Here is a 21,576-nt window from a genome sequence, read left to right on the forward strand (position 1 = left end):
CCAATACCATTCTCCATCTACCACCCCGGCTCGCCTATCCCTCCAATGGCTTGTGCGTGGTGATCTCCGGCTATGGTGAATCAAAGCATGGTCCACCCTAGCTTGGCAAGGGCCGAGGGCTGGAACAATGAGCGCATCGGTGTGCACAGTTTGTCGGCAAGGACGACCGAGCAAAACTACTTTGTTTGCAAAGTTCCAGGAAAAGATGGCTCCACAAAGGGAGAGTAGGCGGAGTGCGATACCTGGACTTCATGGGCCAGGAAGCAGCCCTGGCCTCGCCAAGGACCATTTGGTCTAAGGGGACCCCCCATATATGAGCATGTTGTTGTGTTTCTTTCTTCATATCCCAAGTATATAAGACTCCAAGGACATCCGTTCTTTTACCTCTTTTCTTTCTTTTGTCTTCATGCCTCTCGACTTTTTGGCTTTGTCTTCCCATTTCCTTCCTTAACTCTCACTTTTTTTTTCTTATTTCCCTTGTTCACTGTTTACTTTTGGCTCTATCAAAGTAACTTGAACATCTCGCCAGTGGTGATTCTTTTCTTCACCCCTTCTTTGATATTTTCTTCTTTTAACGACACGGAACGGCGTCTCGTCCACCTGGTGTGGTTTGTTTTCTCATACACCTGGGTACGCTCATTATCCAAATATTTTTCTTTCTCACTCTTTACATTTCCTATTCACTTTTCCACCATGCGTTCGGCCGTGAGTGTGATCTGCCTCCTGGGGCTTCTCATATCCTTCGTGTGCGCGGCTCCGGCCCCGAATACAATCCAGAAACGGTCTTTTAAGGTTGAGCGTGTTCGCAACGCAGCGTATGCTGGCCACAACACCCCTAAGCAGCTGATGAAAGCTCATTTAAAGTACGGAGTCCGGCCGCCACAGAACCTGGTCGCGCGCCTCAACGCACAGGAGGTCACCCGCCTAGAAGCTATCACCCAAAGCAAGAGAATAAGGGGTCACAAGCATGGCAATGGCAGTGGCAAGGCTGTCGGCAACGGCAACGGAAACGGAAACGGAAACAACAATGCCAATGCCAACGGCAAAGCCAATAGCAGCAGCACAGCTACCATTGACAACGGCAACAGTACCACTGGCGCCACCACCTCTACGACGTCTACCAACTCGACATCTACCAACACGGCCGTCGCCGCTGCTGTCGGAAGCGGTGTTGGTATTGTGACCAACACGCCAACTTCCGGAGATGTCGAATACCTTTCTCCCGTCAGCATTGGTGGCCAGACGCTCAATATGGATTTTGACACCGGCTCATCGGATCTCTGGGTCTTTAACACCGGCCTGTCTGCTGCTCAATCCAGGGGTCACACCCTTTTTGACTCTACCAAGTCGACCACTTTTACCGAGCTGACTGGCCAGACCTTCTCCATCTCCTACGGTGATGGTTCTGCTGTCTCTGGCACGGTGGGTACCGATGTTGTCAACATTGGCGGGGCATCGGTGGCCAAGCAGGCCGTCGAGCTGGCTACTCAAGTGTCGAGCTCGTTTGTTTCGGATACTGCAAGCAACGGACTTGTCGGTCTGGCCTTCAGCAAGCTGAACACGGTGAAGCCGACGCAGCAGAAGACCTTTTTCGACAACGTCCAGGAAAGCCTGGCGTCGCCCGTGTTTACAGCCAATCTGCGCCACGGTGCGGCTGGATCGTACGAGTTTGGTACCATCGACTCTACCCAGTTCAATGGCACTATGCATTTTGCCGCTGTCAACACGTCACAGGGCTTCTGGCAGTTTAGCAGTAGCAAGTTTGCTATTGGCAATGGTGCTGTGCAGACCAGCGGGGCAGGCCAGGCCATTGCCGACACCGGCACCACGCTGCTCCTGGCCAGCGACAAAATTGTTACTGCCTACTACTCAAGCGTGACGGGCGCCCAGAACAACCAGATGGCAGGTGGTATCACTGTCCCCTGTAATGCTGACCTGCCGGACCTGCACCTCGACGTCGGCGGCAACATGGCCACGGTCAGGGGCACGGACATTATGTTCGAGCAGGTTACAGGCAACACCTGCTTCGGTGGTCTGCAGGCCATCGACAGTGACCTGATGATCTTTGGTGACGTCTTCTTCAAGTCCAACTTCGTTGCCTTTAACCTTGGTAACAACACTGTTGGGTTTGCGAGCCACGCTTAAATGAGCCACAGAGCATTTGCAACCTTTATCTTTTCTATTTCTCCTCACCTTACTTCCTTTTCTATTTCTCCTTGCCTTCTTTCTGCCTTGCCCACATACAACTTGGCTGGCACATACTTTTATCTTTTGCATGGAACTGGTTCCCAATGAAGCTGGAATGTTCCCATTTGCACCTTGTACATATAAAAAGTCCATAAACATATCATACATACATCACCTGTAGCCAAAAATTTTGGCTTGTTCTAACACCGGGAGCTCACCCTGTATCTGTTCCATCCTATGTAAAACACGTAGTTCTCTATGAATTTCTGCATACTATTATTCTCCTGTGACCAGTTTTCTAACTAAACAGCTGAAGTGAGAGAAACCAAAACACGATGCTGGGGCATCGGTAAACAGTTACGCAAGTCTTTCCGATGTGTGGGACTATTGCAGCATGCTACTAAAGTACTGCCTCAGCGATGGTTCAACGTGGTTTTAGCAATACGTAAATTCAGAGGAAGCAGAGTTGCGATATGGACACATTCACTGAAAATATGCTGAAATTACAATTTGGTACAGGTGCAGCTTTGGACAACCCCAAACCATCTCGCTCGGTGCGTCTTCGCCCGTCAACTAGGACTTCATTTCTTGCATGCATATCCTCTCAAATGTTTAACGCCTTTTTGTTTTCTTGTTATGTTACAATTATGCCGCAGCGGGGTCAGCTGCAGCCGGTGCGGCGGCGTCTGAAGCCTCTTCGTCGTCCAGCCGGATCACGTACTTGCCGTCGACTTTGCCCCGGCCGACGTCGTTTACCAATTGGTCAATGGCAGAGAACCTGGCCGGCTTCGTCAGCGGCTTCACCAGTCCACGCTTCACAAAGTCGAGCGCCTCGAGGATGTCGCCGCGCTTGCCCACGGCCGAGCCGAGCACCCGCCAGCCGTTGGCAATGAACGCCGTAGGGTGGAACAGCACGGGCTTGTCAATGGGCGGCAGGCCCACGCACATGAGGGCGCCAAAGGGAGCGAGCATGCCGAATGCCGACTGGTATGCAGCCGGGGCGCCCGAGGCCACGAGCACGGCGTGCACGCCCACCTCGCCTGGCGTCAGCTTCTTGACAGCGTCACCGACGGACGACCAGAACGGATTGGCGCTGGGTGCGCCGTCGGGGAGCTTGGGCAGGGACGACAGGTCCACGTAGTGGTCAACGTGCGCGTGCGCCTTGGCAAGCACGCCCTTTTCGGCATTGACGTCGATGCCAATGGTACGGAAGCCCATGGCCTTGGCGTACATGAGCGCCAGCAGACCGACGCCGCCCGCACCCACAACGGCAATAATCTGGCCCGGCAGCAGGCCGCACTCCTTGATGGCCTTGTAGGCCGTGACGCCGCCGCACATGATGGGCACAATGTCTTCGTCCGATACGTCGTCCAGCTCGGCCGGCAGGCGCAGGAGGTAGCGCACAGGCACGACAGCATACTCGGCAAACGTGCCGTCGGCGGCCACACCAGACACGAGCCGGGCTTTGCAGCGGGTCTCGGCATCGTTGTTGGGGTCCATGCAGAAGACGCAGAGGCCGCAGGCATCGCGGTTCCAGGCAAGGCCGACGCGCTGGCCGATCGTCAAGGTGCTGTCGAGGGTGGTGGCGTTGGAGCCAAACGCAACGATGCGGCCAACGCCCTCATGGCCGAGAATGTCGCGGGAGGGGCCCAGGTGGCCGACAGCGAGGCTGTAGTCGGAGCCGCAGACACTGGTGACGGACAGGCGAACCAGGACGTCATTGGGACCGACGGTGGGTACGGGAACGGTGCGCACCTCAAACTTGGGGTTGGGGCCCCGTTCCTAGACGATGCAAGCACGGTGTAAGCGAGGTGGTATTTGGCGGTTGACCCCGGTTCTCACTTTCCGCTTGTCCTCATGACGAGAAGAGACGGGGATAGGTTATTAACTTACTACAAGCACTGCAGCCCTCTGCGTACGAGTTTCCGTCATTTTGGTCGGGACTTGGCAAAGCAGGCAGAGGTTTTGTGTATCGAAGGCGCAAAGCGACGTGAGTTGACGTCTAGAGTTTCGGTGTAGCGTCTTTTTGTCAATGATGCTTTGAGCTGTCTACGAGACAGATAACGCAATAGGTAAGATTGATGCGAATACAAAATGAAGGAAAACAGACAAACCGGAAAGGGGAAAGAAGGAGAGGAGAGGGCACGAGTAGTACACAATAGGAAAGAGCACTGCGTCCTGGTCGTGGCAATTTACCATCTTTGATCGGCCGGTTGTGCCTTCCTCCTCACCCCTTCCCGTCCCCCATATCTCCAACCTTCGAAACTACCGGTGCGTGCATGAAATCATCGGCTACGACGTATAGTGGCACATAGGGGCCAGTCCCGCATGTAGCATCCCGCATCCTACACCCGCGGCTTTATTTTTGTTTCTAGACATTGGGGAAGGACGACGTACCATCACCGTCTTGAGGTGGTCACCCCTCTTTGCAGCGCGACTTCTTTCCAGATCGGGCCGCCGCCCATTGCATTTATCTTGTTCGTTATCCTCATCACCTGCTATATTTCTGGGGAGAGAAAGAATGACGGCCTTCAATCGTGTTCTGTCCCTCGGTTCCCCGCACAGAAAGGGCGGAGTAAATTCGACAAAGCACAGCCAAGCAACCGCGCGCGTCAGCTAGAGGCAAAAGGACGAGAACCGTTCAAAGAGTCGACTTCAAAGCGCCTCGGCTCGATGCGCCCGACTCCACGATCACAGATAGTTTGTCTAAAAACGACCGGACATACATACACAAACGGTTACAAACGAAACAAAAAGATGTGCGGGGAAATACAAATTACAACCATAATCCTTGGTGGCGAACACCATCAAGCACTGGTGCAACATAACGATCGTGTCTGTAATGATGCGTTTTACCATTGGCGTTAGAGGCATAGCTTGTAAAGATTGGAGGAGAAAAGGCGCGGGTTTTTGTTGAAAAAAAAAACATAAAAAGGAGGCCGGCGAAAAAGCTACAGGAAGAGAAAGAGGAAGAACAAAAACTTTCCAAAAAACCGCGTTTTTCCAATTTATTCTTTTCTTCAAGAACATGTCAACACTACACCCTTAAGGCCTCGTCTTATTGTAACTCTCTCAGGATGTCGAGGAAATAAATAGACTTATCTGGGTTCGGCATAAGTGCGTGCGCATTGCCACGTGGAGCGGCTCTGGAGGCTGACGGAGGCTGGGCCGCACGAATTATCAACGTCTTTCTTGAAAACTGTTAGGGAAGTACGGTTGAACTTGTCTCGGACGTCCAGCTTCTAATATACGACTCCCGGTGATGGTTGCCACATCAAAGCTCTGGGACTTAGGTTCGGGCCGTTCCCGGCCTCGATAACGCGACTCATGAAAAACGCGAGACTCTAGCCAATGGCGCACCAAACAAACCAAAAGCTCACTGGATACCAAAATGCCCCCCGAGAAGTAATAAAGCATGACCAGGAGACATGATACCATTCTCACCATCAACAATACAGATTATGTAGCGGCTTTTAGAGAAAGTAGTGCACATGAAAAAAAAAGGGCACGTGCTCAACCTCCAACTAATGATGCACCCTTTCCTTGTTCCATTGCAAATAAAAAGGTGCCGCCTAGATCGTACGTTGAGATCAAACGCCAGCTAGGAAAACAGATTGCTAGCTGTACACGGTGACCAGTGTGCTGCCCGACAAAAGTAACCAGAAACGCCAAACCCACAGCAGGCCGGGACAAGATAAGTAGGTCTATGAAAGTCGAAATCATAGCCCATTCTTTCCTGCCAGGCCGCTTATGCTAAACGTGCCATATATCGAAGTACCATCGTAAATGCGAGTGACAGCACTCCCGAAAGTACCATGAGATAGGAGACAAAATTGGAAGAAAAAGAAGAAGAAAGTAACACCGACAGATACCACAAAGGGACATAGGTGCCAGTGAAAAAAATGTTGCGTAAACCGAAAACAAGGCGCCATGTACCAAAGAAGTCCTATGTGGAAATAAATAAGGCTCCCAATACAAAAAAATAAAAAAAGACGACACCAGATGCTGCAAGGCCCAAGGGAGTCACAAGTCACTATTATCTGGATCCCTATTTAAACACCAAGATGGGTTGTCCGGCGGGCAGGAATCAAAATCTCGCTCTCCGAGTCAGAGGAATCGTCGGCGGAAGCAGCGGCAGCACGATCTAGCATCTTTTCGATGTCGTCCTCGTCCAAGACAGGTCGTGGTTTTGATGTGGAGCTCAGGCCAGACGGCATGGACAGCGGCACCTTCATGCGAGGGCTCAACACGTTCGTACCATCAAACGCCCCATTAGCGCGCCGTTTTGGTGTGCCCTTGTTAGATCGTGAGTACGGTGTTTCATACGACTCGTCGAGGTCCATCTCGCTGGGACTCCGGTGGTGACCACCACGACGACCGAGGGCAGGCTGTGAGCCATACGTTGGGGCGTTCGGCCGACCTGTGGGTAGGCTCTTGCGCGGGGCAGAGCCAGGGAGACCGTGCCGTTGAGGGCTCATCACGTTGTTGTACTGCTGGGGGTCGTGGTGGCCGGCCGGAAGAGGTTGCGAGGAAGAGATGGGGGGGAAGTGCTTCATGTTGGACGAGTTGCCGGGGCTGCTCATGAAAAGGAGCGTTTCAATAGCATCCTGCTCGCGAACGTTTTGGTGGGGTGTATAGAGAATAGGGTCGGCGGTCGGCGTGCGCACATGTCCCGAATCGAGAGTAGACGGCGTGTGCGGGCTACCCTGGTGTGAGTAGAATGTTGGAAGAGCCGGCGGCGCATAACCTGGATTCGAATTTCGGCGTCCCAGCGCAGACGGCCGAGATGGCTGGATAGAGACTGGTGGGGCGAGGGATCTTGTTGGCGCGGTCGATCCGCTTCGCGACGTCCCGAGAGGCGAAGGCAGGGGAGGTGTGGAGTGGTTGCTACGGGAGCTTTGTTGTGATGACCATGGCGACGTATCGAGGGTGGACAGGCCGCGATCAGCTGGGGCAATGGTCGTGCTTATAGTAGAGACGCTCGTTTGGCTCTGATGGCGATCGTGGAAAGGGCGGCCAGGAATGCGCGGGCTGAGTGACGAACCGTGGCGGCCGTGGATTGTCGACGTACTAGATGCCGGTGATGCGGCATGAGAGGCAAGGTTCTCGACCTGGTCGATCGAATGTGCCTGCCAACCATGGCTCACCTTTACCATCGCGTATGACAGACGCGTTTTTAATTCGGCGGAGAGCTAATTGCGCTCATCGTTAGCCACTTCGGCGCGTGCATGTAATCGACGAAATCAACAGGTGCGAAGCCTACCTCGCCAATGCGGCCACCGGTCGTGGATGCAACGCTCACAGTACTCGTATCTCTGGAATGACCGCCCATGTAGATCGGTGACGTACTGGATGCATTCCGCGTGTGCTTGACAGAACCATCGGCGGCCCGCTTGCGTGATAGCGCGCCGCCGTCAAACGCATCAGATCCCGTTATGTCGGTCATTCTTTCGCGGGATGCGGCAAGCCTTGACAGTTGGTGCAGCTGGGACTCTTGGCTTGAGATGTCGTGTTCGAGATTGTAGGCGCTTGAGCTTCCGTTGACGCTGCCGCCACCACCCCCGAAACTCAATTCGCCTTCGCTGATCGGTGGCGTAAAGAGCTGATCGGTATCCGTGCTGGCGCTACTCGTCGTATCTTGCGAATCGCTACTGTTGGCGGTGTGGCTGAAGGACGGCGGTTGTTGCTGCTGGAAGTAATGACGGCTGCTGCTTTGGAAGGAGGTGGATGAGGACGCAGAAAGGGGAATGGGCAGTTCGCTTGCTTGGTGGGACGGTGAGTGTGTGGGTGATTGTGTCCGGTGTTGCGCCTGCTGGTGCTGGTTCTGGTCCTGGTGCAGGAGTCGTTGTTGGGCGTGTATTGAGTAGGACGGCAGTTTTTGCGCGTTGGCAAACACATCTAAAGCGAGACTAGCACGAGAAGCAGGCGCGTCGGACTTGTCGGAGAGACGCGGAAGAACGGCTCGGACGTCTCGAGCGTCACGGCTGTCGTGGACGTGGGCGTCTCGATCCATTTTAACCGAGACCCAGACCCCTTTTGCGAGGGAGAGGGCCCGTGGCGGGACAGACAAGGAAACCAGGAGGAATAAGGCGAGGCGAGGCGACGCGACGCAAAGGAGTAATGCCGTCTGCGTCAGCGCGCACGCGTGTTTGGCCCCCAAAAGATGCTAAATGAGTGCAAATTGGAGGCTCGACTCCAAAAAAAGAACCAGGCGAGCACGCAAAGCTGAGGACCGCACGGGTTGCTGTCCGTCCACGATTGCCCACCCCCTTGTCGTCTGTTTTCGGTCAGTGCGAACGGGCGGAGCGTGGGCGGAAACCAGAAGAGCAGCCAGTCTGGTTCTAATGTAGATTGCAAGGATGCTGGTCATGCGGCTGCGAGGGCGAAGACGTGTCTGATTGAGCGACGATGGTGTAGATCAACAAGATGGTAAGGAAGAGAAGAACAGTGTGGTATGGCGTGCAAAGACAAGTCGAGAGAAAAGAGAAAAAAGGAAAAGGCGACAGCCAAATACGACGCCAAAGGAGGCAAAAGTCGGTGGATGACGACGCTAGCATGCGTTAGGCGGGACGACAGCGCTGAGTCCAGTCACGACGGCGGCGGCGCGTGTTCACGGACCAGGCAACACGATAACAAAGGGCGCTGGATCTGGGACAATGGCACAGTCATCCTCATCCAGAGAGTGAAGCGCTGTTGGGTCGCAGTGTACGGAGCAGATGATGGAAAGTATACTCTCAGCACGCGAGGTAATTACATTGGAGGCAAGAGGCAACGAAAAAATTGTAGCATAAACAAAAGCATCCGAGGAAAAGAAAATGAAGAGGTTGAAAAGTAGCGGTAAGAGGAAGATGTGTCCAAGGACGAAAAGAACATCGAGAAACACGAATGTAGGCGAGACGGTGTCGCAGTAAGACTACCAAGGGAAAGAGCAGGGCCAAACCTGTTTTCCTCTAGGCCTTTGTTGATTTTTCAACTGCATGTCATCACGGTCGCTGTTTCTCTGCCTGTCATTGCATCCGTAATGGGGTAACAAGCGCCGGCGTTTTTCTTTTCTGTTAATTTTTTTCTACGTCGCTTTCGAGGTCTTGCGGAAAGAGCGGCCGGCTAGACCAGACCATACCCAGTTGCGCTTGGCCAGCCACAAGTGGATACATTTGTATTTCGTAGGTTGCAACGCGGTTCGCAACAAAGTTCACTAGCGGGAACTTATACAGGGGAGGACGATAACCGGAACGATCGCAGTCTGAAAGTAAGCGTGGCATAGCCTGTGTTACGGCGGACAGAGCGTCTTGGTGGCATAGTTTACGAGGTATCCTGAGTAGTAGCGGGCGAATTGTACTTTCTAAAGTGTAAATTGATTGCCTTTCCCTCCTCTCTGCTTCGCTGCTTCCGAATTTGTCTCATATACTGCTTAATGTGGATGGCGACTGCCTTGTTTGGCGACAATCAACACTAGATTGCTCCTTCCGTCAAATGCGAACGTATCACGGTTGGGAACGTCGACCGCGTAGAAACGGAAACAGGGAAGTCACAGCCAGTCGCTATTGCCCCAGTCTGCATGTTCCTTCGACAGATTGGGGAGCAACAAAGTATCTCCGACGGACAACAGCTTTTAAATGTGCATGTCAAGACGATGAGATGAACAAGTATGGCGTATACGAAATCCGACGAGAGGCAGAAAAGCAGCGGGATTGTTTAACATTTTCTCTATTTTGTTCCTTTCTTTCTGGACCAGCACAATGCACATGGCAATCTAAACTGGGGCATTGTCGCAGATTATGGAAGCTAATCAAAGAGGGAAAGAACGAGGCAATAACGTAACAAGGTAAATAATAGAGAAATAGTGCAAAGAAGAAATAGTGGAAACTACGAAGAGAGGAAAAAGGAAGCAAAGATGAATGCGTATACTTTTCGACAGCAGCTGTCATGTCCACACGCACAGGTGGAGGCCCGCTGGAGAGTACCGCTGTGGCCACTGACACCGCCAAAAGTGCAAAGCCAGGCGTGAACCGTGTCTTCACTTTAGGCCGAGTCGTGACCCGCAGCTTTTCGCGTGTGGGTCCTCCAGGTTAAACGCGACATCACGTGATCGCATCTACGTGGCGCAGGACACTACGAGTGACACAAAATTACCTAAAAGGGAAGTAGTAACCCATGTCGCGACATCAACTGAGCAAAGCGTGCGCATGAGCCTCATACAAGAGCAAGAGTTAACGTTGGAACTGGATGTAAAATCACATTTGTTTTAGAAGCATGGTATCATGTTACCGTTTTGGGGATGTGATGGCATACGTTACCCATATACTTGTTGGAACTGTAGCCCGTGCAAAGGAAAGCTTTCAACAATGCATCTCAGTTCTGCGCCCGTTGATCGTGGAATACCGTGGTCCTTGAACTTTATTTATCTGTTTAAACAACATTGAATGCTCTTATAAAGACATGTCACTTCTTATATGACGTTCAGGATGGTCCTGCCGGTATAATGATGGTTCGTTTCGCTAGCTAGAGAGCCAGAACCTTATGTTTGCCTGCTCCTTCCTGGAGTCTAGTTTACAGGAGAATGATGTCTGGCCTGCCATTTCTTCCTTCTCCTATCCTTGCTCTTTCCCTTTCGCGTTGATTTATTTCCTCAGCTGCAAATCACAAATATCTGTTCGTCTCGTGCATCAAACAGTTCAAGATCAATCACCATCCCTCCCCAGGCTCTGTTTAACATTTCGTGTCGTTCATCTATTCATTTATAACGATCTTTATTAAACATCAGAGTCCCGCCCTCTAACCCTTTACAATGGCTCCAATTTTCAGCCCGCCTCGATCAGCCAAGCGCAGCAAGGATTCCCTGCGTCCTGTTGCGGCGGGAATTCCTGCCAAGCACGCGCTTGTCAGGCGTTCTGGTGTGTCCTCGAATCGAGTGTCAATGGATAAAGGCTCTCGGGTCTCTGAAGTGCCACTGCCGGCCTATGCAAACTATTACCGCGAACGATCGGCATCAGCATCACCTAAAATCCGCAGCAGTTCCTCCGCCTCTATATCTCCCTCGCGCCGCTTCTGGACTTCCTCCGATTCCGAGACCAATTCGCATCCCATATCAGCAGCCTCATCACCACCACCTTGTGAGAAAGCGGCCACAACCACGTCCTTCAAGGCGCTCGAGTCCGATCGACAGAACCTGGCTCGGTTCACAGAATACGTGGAGCTCGGCTACGTGGCCAAGAGGTTCTCGGACACCAGCGAGCAATGGGGCTACAGTCCCGAGCAGCATATTGTGACAAGCAAGCGCCACTTTGAGCTGAACGAGCTTGAGAAGGGCTTCATTGAGGGTATGACGCAACAGGACGCTGACAGGCTGTTCGCTGCCCACGCTCTCCTTGACTTGAGCCGAGGAAGCTAAGACGTAACTTTTTGCGGGTAAGTTTATCACCTCCGTTTTCGTTGTTGGTTCGTGTCTCGTTTCTCAGAAATTTCTTACATTTTTTTTTAGTCTTCCAACAAGCCTTTACACCAAAGACAGAGTGATTGCTATGTCTAACATGGACAGATTTGCAAACCTTTCTTTGGTTCCTTTAAACACTACTTTTTCATGTATGTATTTGGATGGTTTTTTTTTTTTTTTTTGGTTATTGGATAGTTCATTTCTGGCTCGTGCTCTGTCAGCGTCGGGCGTCGTACATATCGTGGGACTTGATTTTATTTTTAAAACCTAAAGGCAAGGAGGGGGCCGGGGGGGGGGGTAGCCGTTTGGTTATTGCGCACTCGCTAGTTTGGAGTAGATATACTTTGTTATATCAATTGTCTTCACCTTTCATATTTTGTGCTATTCCGGTCTCTTCATATCAATCAAATCGCTCCCAATAACTCCGGGCCATATCATGATGTCGTTACAAATCAAAACGCGAGCTCAATCCACTGCTACACAGTATTTTCACCTTGAACAATCGCAGCCACCCTTTTCTCCTCTCTCTCCTTGGCTTCCCGCTTCTCGGCCTTGCACTGCTTCCGCCGGTCATCTTTGGCCTTTTTCTCGCGCCGGTACCGGATGCCGTTGCGCATCAACAAAAACATGAGTGGTAGGAACGCGGCGTACAGCAGTCCCAGCAGCACGAAAGCCCAACCAATACCCAGCTTGTTGATCATGGGCACAATGACAGCACTGAAGAGCGCACCCAGTAGACACCGCGCAAGGTTGTTGGCGGCCACGGCGGCGCCCGCATGACCGGGCGACACATCAATCAGCAAGACGCTGGTGGCATTGTTGAAGCCAATCATGCCCACACCATAGAAGAAGTTGAGCACACAGGGAATGGCGACAGAGACCCGTTTCTCGAGCACCCAGCCCCAGCACAGGATCACGACTGTGGCTAGAATGGCAAGCGGTATGCCGACCTCGAGGCGAGCACGTTCAATGGGGAAATCGGCGAGGTCGGCCTGCCGGGACTTATCGACGGGCAGGCCGAGGCGGCGGGCGTGACGGCGGTAGTTGTAGTTCATCAGGGGTCCCATGACGAAGGCTGTGAGTGCCGATCCAGCTGCCATTGGTCTATAAGGTTAGCACATCGCCACCTTGTCTCTCATTGAAACGTGGGGGGGGGGGGGGGGGGGGGGGCGGCGGCTATAACTGAACATACATGTACATGAGGCCAATAACGAGGTCGTTGTAGCCGTAAATCAGTGCGTACTGCGACGGCATTGCCACCGATATCGAGTAGAAGCCGGCAAAGATAATGGCATTGTAGCCGACGAGAATGCCGATTTGCTTTTCAAACAGCATCAATAGCGACCGCAGCGGGTTGGGAAACTTGACTCGGAGTGGTGGCCGGACGGAGCTGGCGCGTGTTGCGGTCAGCGCCAGCGAAGTGCTATGCAGCAGACCGCCGTCCCCAATTTCGTTCTTGTTGCTATTCGTGTTGGTGCCTGCAAGCTCTTTTCTCTGTTTCTTGTGGCGTTGATGCTGCGCCCGTTTCTGGTTCCAGTCCTGAAATAGCTGCCTGAATGTGCGGTACATGGGATGTGGCCGAATGGAGCCATCTCCTACAATGTTGCGGCACGTTTCGGGCAAAAAGAGCAGCAGCACGACAAACATGACGGCCGACGAGATGACCAGGAACCAGAAGATGGACCGCCAGCCGAGGTACTGGGAGAGCACACCGCCCAAGATCGGGCCCACTGTCGGTGCCAGCACTGTCGGCAGCACCGTGAAGCCAATATACTGGCCGCGCTCGGCACTGGTCACAATGTCGGCGACGACGGCCTGGCACAGCGCGATCGTGCTGCTGGAGCCGGCCGACTGGATGCAGCGCACCACGAGAAGCGAGGCGTAGTTCTTGCACACGGCCAGGCCCACATTGGCCAAGATGTACACGATGAAGCAGACCATGTACGCCGGGCGCCGACCGGCACCATCGGCGAGGCCACCCACGAACATGGGTGTGACGCCCTGGAGGATCATGTACGTGGTCATGGTGAGGTTGACCTGCGTTGCCGTAATGCGGAAATCGGCCGCGATGAGATTCAGCGCCGGCAAGTAAATCTGTGCAGTCACAGGCGAGAAGAAGGCGGCGGCAGACACGGCCAGCACAATCCATCGCTTCTCCCACAGGCTGTACACGGAGTAGCGTTCCGGAACAGAAGACTGCACAGCGTCGAGGGGCAGTCCATCCGCAGGTCGGCCGGTTTCGATCCCGCCTTCGTCATCGCCGCTGCTGTGCACGCTACCGGCCGGCGCATGGCGAATTCCCATGGTTTTCTCTTCTATGGCGACGCTATCAGGGACAGGCTCCTCGCTGTGTGGTTCAACTGGCCATTCCGACGGCGACCGAAGGCTGTTGGGGTCTCCTAGCCATTTCTCGGTTTCATCCTGTCCGTGTAAGATATTCTGAGGATTATGTGCGTTCGTGTTGTTAATCGTTTTTGAATCCACATTCTCTTGGCATTGCGGTCTTGTTTCCGCTTGCTGTTGATGTGCTACCATTGGTATCAGTGTGTCTGAGTTGCGTGTGTGTAATGGTAATTGTGGTTGGTCAGTTTGAGCCTCTACTCATAGTGTCCTCCTTTTCCAGCTATTTGAGTGGGCTTTGCTGCAGATATAAACGAAGTTGAAAACGAATAAAAACCAGGTGCCAGTTGACAAGATGACTTTACGATTGCATCACAAGTGCAGTGTTTTGCCGCCTTCAACATGGTAAAGAAAAGCATCCACTAGCGTTGCCGATTGCCGGCCCGGCCATATGTAGGCGATAAGCCTGCCCTGTAGACGCTTTTGTATGCCGGGCTCGCGTCTTGCGCCACTGGTTGAAGGCCGAAGGCGAACAGTCTCCCAGTTTAGGAACGAAAAGGCCCTTACCTGCACGGAGAATTAGTCGTGACGTTGCCACATTGGGCCTGGCTTGATGCGCGATCCCGAACCCGGATACTCAACGCAACAGCGGGCATCATATACGTTGGATGGTTGGATGTTTGTATTGGTCTTTGTTTATCATTTTGTTGAAGCGTGTGGTCATCGGATTCAAGGCTCACAGAAGCTGGTTGGAAATGAACCGTCGTGAATCATCCGAAATGCCCTCTAAAGAAGGCGTGGCCTATTGCATCAGAGTTGGCCTTGACGGCAGAGACAAGGACAAAGGGAAGCATGTGAATGACGGACGTTCTGGTGCGTGTTTTTTATCTTGCCGAATCACCGAAATTCGCCATTGCGGGATCGCTTAAATCCAGTCAACAATTGAGGCGACGATAACCGTCTTACGCCGCCCAAACTTAATTGACTGCACCCCCCCGGTACAGGTGTCCATCCCACGCTGTAGTGGCCCACGCGGTCTGGCCCAAGCTCCAACCATAACACAAGCGTCCAATCGCCCGGGCCAGGCTACGCTCCCGGTGTTCCCTCCGCATCACCATCTGTAGCCGGCTTGGCCCGTTACTGTGGCCGTCGCTAAGACAGACCAATGCGATCATTTTCATGTGACAACTTGGGATAGCATCACCACCTGTAGAGTGGCATTCGTATCCGGCGAGCATACATCTGTAGCCTTGGACAAGGATGTTGGCCACCGTTGTCGGATGGTTATTTTCGCACTGCGATGTCGGTTTACAAATTTCGAGGTGACCATAGGACCAGGTGGATGAGCCGTTGAGTGAAGATTGCTTTCTTCGAGCCCGCGAGACAGCGAAGTCGTACTCACCACCGAAGGCCGGATAACAGTGCTCTCCGCCGTTGCACCCCGGAGGAGAGTGAGCAGCAGCGACGTTCCGTCACAGCCGTCATGAAAGCCACGGCAAATACCTTCTTCATCGTTTTGATTGTGATCGGAGGGTATCCTCGCTTGCGCCAGGTCGTGAAGGGGCTCAAGCTCTGCGTGGAATTCTTTTGCGGTATCGTCGGCCATCTTGCCATGTTTCGCGGCGGAAGCCGTGCAATTGTTTCTGTGCGATGAAAATGGAGAACATTGCATGCCACGTAGGTTTGGAGTCTTTCAAATCAAAAGTGAGCCATTTAGCTTTAGGAAACATGTTGGTCGGGCCTGACACATACATCACAACCCAGCATCGCCTGGACATGGCATCATCCTGCAATAAAGACGAGCAGATCCCCGCGGACGCCCTCGCTGCGTCGAAAATCTGCTTTAACCGTGCAACCATTTAGGCCAAATTCAAGGCATTTCTCGGAGCTTCAACTCAGATCGTGAGGCATTCTCTCTGTAGCTCTCTGGCCATCCTGGTGGTTGGGCCGGGCAATGCGCGAACTCTTGTCATATGCTTAGCTTATCTCTCCCAGCACGACAGATCTAACTGATATTTTCCTTCGCTTTTTGGAAGGAATTTTTTTTTTTTTTTTTTTTTTTTTTTTTCCTATTTGCTTCGCTAGGTCAAGCGGCCGACTATCCCCATATGTCTACTTGAACTCGCTCGGCAGAATCTTGGCCGCCCGCATGTGGTCAAACACGCGGCCCCAGGCCTTTGTCGTGTCGCGCTCCTCCTGGAAGCCAGCTACGTCGTACATCTTGGTCATGTCGTACTGACGGTCCTGGTCAAACTGCGTGATCAAGAAGTACTCGAACCCAGGGTGGATGCGCGGGCTGTCGGCGTGACCCGACTGCAGGCCATACTTGACCTCCATGCCGTTCCACACGTCCATGTTCTGCCGGATGTACGTGCGCACCTCGATCGGGTTGTCCTCGGCCTTCTTGACGCCCTTGAGGCCAAAGTATGCACACAGGTCCGGCCAGCGGGTCTCCCAGGTGCGCGGCGTGCGCGCGTCGGCCACGTTGAACGACTCACCCTTGGCGAACCGGTACCTGTCCGACAGCTGGACGTGCAGCGTCTGGCGCGCAATCATCTCGGCGCTCGAGTCGATGCTCTTCGTCGCCCAGCTCTTGGCGGTGCCGGGGAACGGGCACTCGGCGCCGGCGCCGTTGATCTCGCGGTACAGGCTGAGGAAGAAGCCAATCGACGAGCCGAGCGAGAAGAAGTTTTGGTTGGGCACGAAGCCGATGATAATGTCCGGGCGGGTGTCGATCCAACCCCACTTCTTGTCCTTTGCATACGCGCGGACGAAGTCCATCTGCGGCAGGTAAAAGAGGCCGTCGCTGGCAGGCGGTTCAAGGAAGGGCAGATCCTCTTTGAAGGGTGGCACGAAGCGTGCTGGGCGGTTCGAGAGCAGGTGGCAGCCATATTGCTTGGCGCCGGTCTGCAGGACGACGGTCTCAAGGTTGGGACACAGGTGGTCGGTCGCCAAGACGGCGCGCTTGAACATGTCGGTATTCTCCTCGTTCTGCACCTTATCGTCGGTGTTGGCCTTGTATGCAAAGAAAAGGTGGTCGGTGACCTTGTCGAGGTTGGGAATCTTGGCCTTCATCGTCTTCTCGAGGTCCTCCTGGGACCCCTGCAGCAGGTCAATACCCGTCACGATGGTGAGACGGTCATCTTTGGGCCAGCGGGACTGCTCGAGAGTCAGGGGCCGGTTGGCCAAGGCAATGACGCCGCCAAAGGTACCCTTCTTTGGGTAGTCGTTCAGGACTTCGTTGACAAAGGCCCAGCCAGTGACACCGCTGGCGCCAAAGACGAGAGCGTACTTGGGAGCAGCCATTTCGAAGTATTTGTACGTGTGTGGTATTGGAGATTCCTCGTCCGTTGCGTGTTTCCACCACTACTATGCTCTGTCGAGGCCTTTCATTGATGAGGTACCAAGACCGTAAACAAGAGACGGGAGAGGCGTCGAAAGGGGAGGGACGATGGCTCTCCTTTTTATAGCTATACTACGAAAACAAAACCAGACAACAGGGTAACACCTGTACGACGCCGTTCCCTGACGTCCTCTTGTTGATTACCCCTCAACGACTGCGCCCTCCCGCGACGACTGAATAGCTGTTGTGCACATCAAGGATGAAGCGGCGTGGGTAGAGAGCACCGAAATACGCGGTGCGTTTTCCATGATTCCCCGCACATCGCAAGCTCAGATCGCTTCGTGTGGGGTTTCATGGCTCCATGGTCTCTTTGTTAGGCAGATGTTTTCCGAGCCATAATAAAAGAGGGGAGAAGTCAGTAGGATGTTGTGTAAGTAACACCACGACGTAGGCTAAGCGATGCAGCATGAATAAAAGAGAAAGTGTACGTCACGTTTTATTATCCTTACAGACAGGCACTTGCATGCCGTTTTCAGAGAAGTTTGGCCAAACATAGCTTATGGTATCCCAGGCTATCATGTCGCTGTACAGTGATATGGCGAATGTCCCTGAGATACTCCGAGATTCATATGAATTACCCCGTCAGGGACCCAGGTACGTGATGTCATGTCATGCTAGATTGGAGAGGGAATGGGCGTGACCGTCCACGTGAAAATTTATGTACACGGTCGCGTTAAGAACAGCCCAAATAAGTTAGGCTTCCGGTGTGCATCGACGTCGTCAGTGGCTGGCTCGCTTTCGTTCTCGCTACCGTCGTTTTCGCTGCATCGTTTTGCTGGCATCGTTGAAGCTCTTCGCAATTCATGCTGTTGGAGACGGCTTTCCTCGTTTCATATTCTGCCGTCGTTTTCGGGTTATGAATGGTGGGTATAAATACCGCTATATTAGTAAATCTAGCCGCCAGATTCCCAGTCAAAAGAGGGAAAATAGAGAAGGCATAGGAACGACACGCTTGGCAACGCTCCTCTGGCGATGTGCACGAATTTTGAGTTGGACTGCATCAGATACGCCGTATTTTGTGGCTGCCATTGCCGGGATTTGGAATGATGCATGGAACCAGTGCCTGAAGCGGTCGCCGTGGTGCAGTCAAATTGCCCACGCGCCAATCTGAACACCGGCGGGTATTCGATGCCACCGTGATCAACGATGACGACTACACAAACTCTCTTCCGCGTATTACAGTTACCGTTCTGTTGGTCGTCCTAAATGTTTTAGCCCCATTCTTTTCAGTGTCCAGCCATTCTAACCCTTCCCGCTGTCAGACGGAACGACCGAGCCACTAGCCACTCTTCTAAGCCCACCGAACCACGAGCCTCAAAGCTTAGCTACCCCAATAGGCCGCCCTACGGAGTAAGCCAAGTCTTTTTGCCAGCACCTAAGCGGGGGCAGAGCCACGTCGATCTCGCCCATTGTCGCCCAAAAAGGAAATTAGTTGGAGCAACCGGTGGACAGTGAGGGGCATGCACCTGCCCTGGGAGTCAAGGAGAGATGAGCATCAATGGCAAAATGCTACACGCGCATCTGAGCATAATTGTAAAGCCACTGGCGATCCCCTAGACACAGAAAGTATAAGAATTGACGACGCTCCCACTTCAGGACTTGGATCTCAAGCAATCGAAACTCTCTTCTGTTCTACTACCGTCCAACGTTTCTAATCTATCTCGACATTTCGAACGAAATTGAGGATATATAAGATACATTTATTTCACTCCCTCGTTTTGTTCAATCGCCCTTCCTCCTTTCCTCCCATTCGTGATCATCATGAGTGGTATAGTCAAGATTGTCGGTGCCGGCATCGGCCTGGCGTCCGAAGCCATCCACCACTCGCGTGCCAAGAGCAAGGCTGCCAGGGACGCCGAAGACAACAGCCGCAGCCGCAGCCAGAGTGGCCAGAACACACCCCTTGAGGAGACACGCAGTCCGTCTGACAGCCGCTCGGTCAGCCGACAAGTGAGCGGTCAGGACGGTTCGCCCGCTGCTGGCCCTTCTTCGTACGCCAGCAACAACACTACAGTGGCCGGCCCGTCGAGTGCAACCAACGCTCCCGGTGCCTCCAACGACCCCCCTGCCTACCTCACACCCGAAGAAGAGAAACGCCAGCTCGCCGAAAAGGAGCGACAACTTCTCGAGTCGGACAGCTTCGGCTACTACGATGACGAGGCCGTCTGGGAGCTCGACGACATGGCCGAGTACATGGACCCGCCTGCCTACTCAGAAGCCGCCGGCGAGACTCCTGGATCGCCTGTTTCGCCAGCCGATGACGGTTCGCGTCGGGGCTCTGGGGCCAATAACCTTGAAGAAGCAGCTGTTGGAGAAGCTGAGGGAGAGGGTGAGGAAAGGGAAGAGATCAAGAAGCAGCAGCGCATGGTTCGCGAGCTGGTCCGCATGGCCGGGCCTACGCCAACGCCCATGCGCCGCATCCCCTGCCCCGTCATTATTCCGCAGCGCCGCCCGCGTACAAAGGCCCGTGGTTTTGTGCGTGCCTATGCGCCCGTCCTCAGCGACTGCGGCATCAACCAGGACGTGTTTCTTCGCTTCCTCAAAGACTGGTACCTTGCCAGCAAGGCCAGCCCTTGGATTGATGTCGTCTATGTCGCCGCCGGCATCGTGGGCTTTGTGCCCGAAATGGGTGCCCAGATTGCCAGTGTCGTGGTGCAGGTCGTTGCTGGAACCGCTCGCGAGTTGCAGTCGCGCCACCGCAACAACACCTTCTTGGACCGCGCCAACCAGGAGCTCTTCATGCCGCGCGGCTTGTTTGCCATGGTGATGGCCTTCAAGGACGACATGCCCAACGCCTCGGGCGGCGGCTTACTCGGCGGCCTCAAGTCGGCCATTGGCAAGAGCCTCGTATCGACGGAGCGCCTCGACATCAACCAGACCACGGTGAAATACAGCCAGTTGGCCGCGCTCGGCAGCAACGGTGCCGCCAACAAGGGCAACAAAACCAAGGCTGCCATGCGCAACCTGCGGAAAAACAACGGCATGACCTACACCGAGCTCGAGCTGCCTCAGGCCGCCGAGCTCGTCTACCCAGACCTCGACAACGCCGCCGAGCGCGACCTGGCTGCGGTTGAAGGCGGAGGCGAAGTACCCAAGAACAGCAAGTGGCACAGGTCCGGAAAATTCGTGTCGAGCTACCTGGACCGCCGCGCCCAGGCCGAGTATGCAGGCACGCACCAGGGCTCGTCGATGGCCGTGCCAGCCGACGCCCGCAAGCCATTCATGTCGCGTTTTGCCGACCCCAACCACCCGGCCAACAGCGGGTCGTTGGTCGCACTGTTGTCCGGCGGCAAAATTGTGCCCGACAACAACAGACGCAGCCAAGGCCTGCTCGGACGTGGCGTTGCTGCCGGTCTGGGCGGTGGTCTCGGTGGTAGTCTTGTTGGTCGCGGCATGGGAGGCGGCAGTGGTTACCACGAGGACGGCTCCGAGAGCAACTCGTACTGGGATCGCCGCCGCCGCCAAGGCCCCATCGGCATAGGCATCAGTCTGATTGGCGCCGGCGTGTCAAAAATCATGGAGCAGCGGCAGCAGAGCCAAAATCGCGCCATTGACAGCGGAAACCCCAACGGCAACGGCAACGGCAACGGCTTCTTCGACGACCGTCGTGACAACGACCAGCACCAGCAGGGCCAGATGCAGTACGCTAATTCCTCAGCTCCGTACGGAGGCTCGTCGGCCTCGTCCAACCCGCCTGCTCCGTACGGTTCGTCGAACCCTCCGGCACCTTATGGTGGTTCAGCGAACTACCAGAACGAGCAGGACTACGGCTGCGATGAACAGCAGCGCGACAACGCTGGCTACAACGCTGGCGCCAACTACCAGGGTGGCAGCACCCAGTACAACAACATGTACAACCGTCCCAACAACCGCGGCGTGGGTGGTGGTGCAGGCCGCGGTATCAAGAAGATCATGCAGCAGGACGTTTTGTACCTTTTGATTGTCAATCTGCCGACTGACGAGGAGGTTCAAACCTCTATTGCACAGCTAGAGCGTCTAACGTCTCACTCGAGCCGTTAAGAGCGACTAAGTTGGACACTGGATTTTGAGATTGAGTTTTGTGGGAGCATTGAATACCATTGATGGACTTAGTGTATGGCTCGTGGTTTTCCTAATGGCATGGAACTAGATATCACTGCTTGTTAAATTATTTTACATTTTTATCAAAATATAACATTTCTACATGCGATGTCATCCGCCTAGCAGTGACCTT

At 53.8% G+C, this 21,576-nt stretch overlaps 7 protein-coding genes across 7 annotated transcripts; 3 read left to right on the forward strand and 4 right to left on the reverse strand.

Annotated features, from left to right (window-relative positions):
• Nucleotides 1–693: 693 nt before the first annotated feature.
• Nucleotides 694–2,145, forward strand: SPBR_02781 (aspergillopepsin I; the record flags this gene model as incomplete). The annotated part of the gene is made up of 2 exons (XM_040761084.1): nt 694–705; nt 778–2,145. The coding sequence occupies 2 exons, from the start codon at nt 694–696 to the stop codon at nt 2,143–2,145; spliced, it is 1,380 nt and encodes a 459-aa protein (XP_040620656.1).
• A 687-nt stretch (nt 2,146–2,832) lies between these two features.
• SPBR_02865 (alcohol dehydrogenase 2) lies at nt 2,833–4,119 on the reverse strand (the record flags this gene model as incomplete). Its single annotated transcript, XM_040761168.1, has 2 exons — nt 2,833–3,969; nt 4,081–4,119. 2 exons carry the CDS (start codon nt 4,117–4,119, stop codon nt 2,833–2,835), a joined length of 1,176 nt encoding a protein of 391 aa, XP_040620657.1.
• A 2,120-nt stretch (nt 4,120–6,239) lies between these two features.
• Nucleotides 6,240–8,200, reverse strand: SPBR_02533 (Nrm1; the record flags this gene model as incomplete). Its single annotated transcript, XM_040760836.1, has 2 exons — nt 6,240–7,316; nt 7,451–8,200. The coding sequence occupies 2 exons, from the start codon at nt 8,198–8,200 to the stop codon at nt 6,240–6,242; spliced, it is 1,827 nt and encodes a 608-aa protein (XP_040620658.1).
• A 2,775-nt stretch (nt 8,201–10,975) lies between these two features.
• SPBR_03266 (uncharacterized protein) lies at nt 10,976–11,578 on the forward strand (the record flags this gene model as incomplete). The annotated part of the gene is made up of 1 exon (XM_040761569.1): nt 10,976–11,578. One exon carries the CDS (start codon nt 10,976–10,978, stop codon nt 11,576–11,578), a length of 603 nt encoding a protein of 200 aa, XP_040620659.1.
• A 518-nt stretch (nt 11,579–12,096) lies between these two features.
• On the reverse strand, nt 12,097–13,924 carry SPBR_02587 (uncharacterized protein; the record flags this gene model as incomplete). Its single annotated transcript, XM_040760890.1, has 2 exons — nt 12,097–12,724; nt 12,813–13,924. 2 exons carry the CDS (start codon nt 13,922–13,924, stop codon nt 12,097–12,099), a joined length of 1,740 nt encoding a protein of 579 aa, XP_040620660.1.
• A 2,148-nt stretch (nt 13,925–16,072) lies between these two features.
• On the reverse strand, nt 16,073–17,266 carry SPBR_02923 (SirQ; the record flags this gene model as incomplete). The annotated part of the gene is made up of 1 exon (XM_040761226.1): nt 16,073–17,266. One exon carries the CDS (start codon nt 17,264–17,266, stop codon nt 16,073–16,075), a length of 1,194 nt encoding a protein of 397 aa, XP_040620661.1.
• Nucleotides 17,267–19,124: 1,858 nt separating this feature from the next.
• SPBR_02435 (uncharacterized protein) lies at nt 19,125–21,383 on the forward strand (the record flags this gene model as incomplete). Its single annotated transcript, XM_040760738.1, has 1 exon — nt 19,125–21,383. One exon carries the CDS (start codon nt 19,125–19,127, stop codon nt 21,381–21,383), a length of 2,259 nt encoding a protein of 752 aa, XP_040620662.1.
• Between the last annotated feature and the right edge of the window lie 193 nt (nt 21,384–21,576).

The sequence above is a fragment of the Sporothrix brasiliensis genome (assembly GCF_000820605.1).
Source record: "Sporothrix brasiliensis 5110 chromosome Unknown Cont17, whole genome shotgun sequence".
Taxonomy (NCBI): domain Eukaryota; kingdom Fungi; phylum Ascomycota; class Sordariomycetes; order Ophiostomatales; family Ophiostomataceae; genus Sporothrix; species Sporothrix brasiliensis.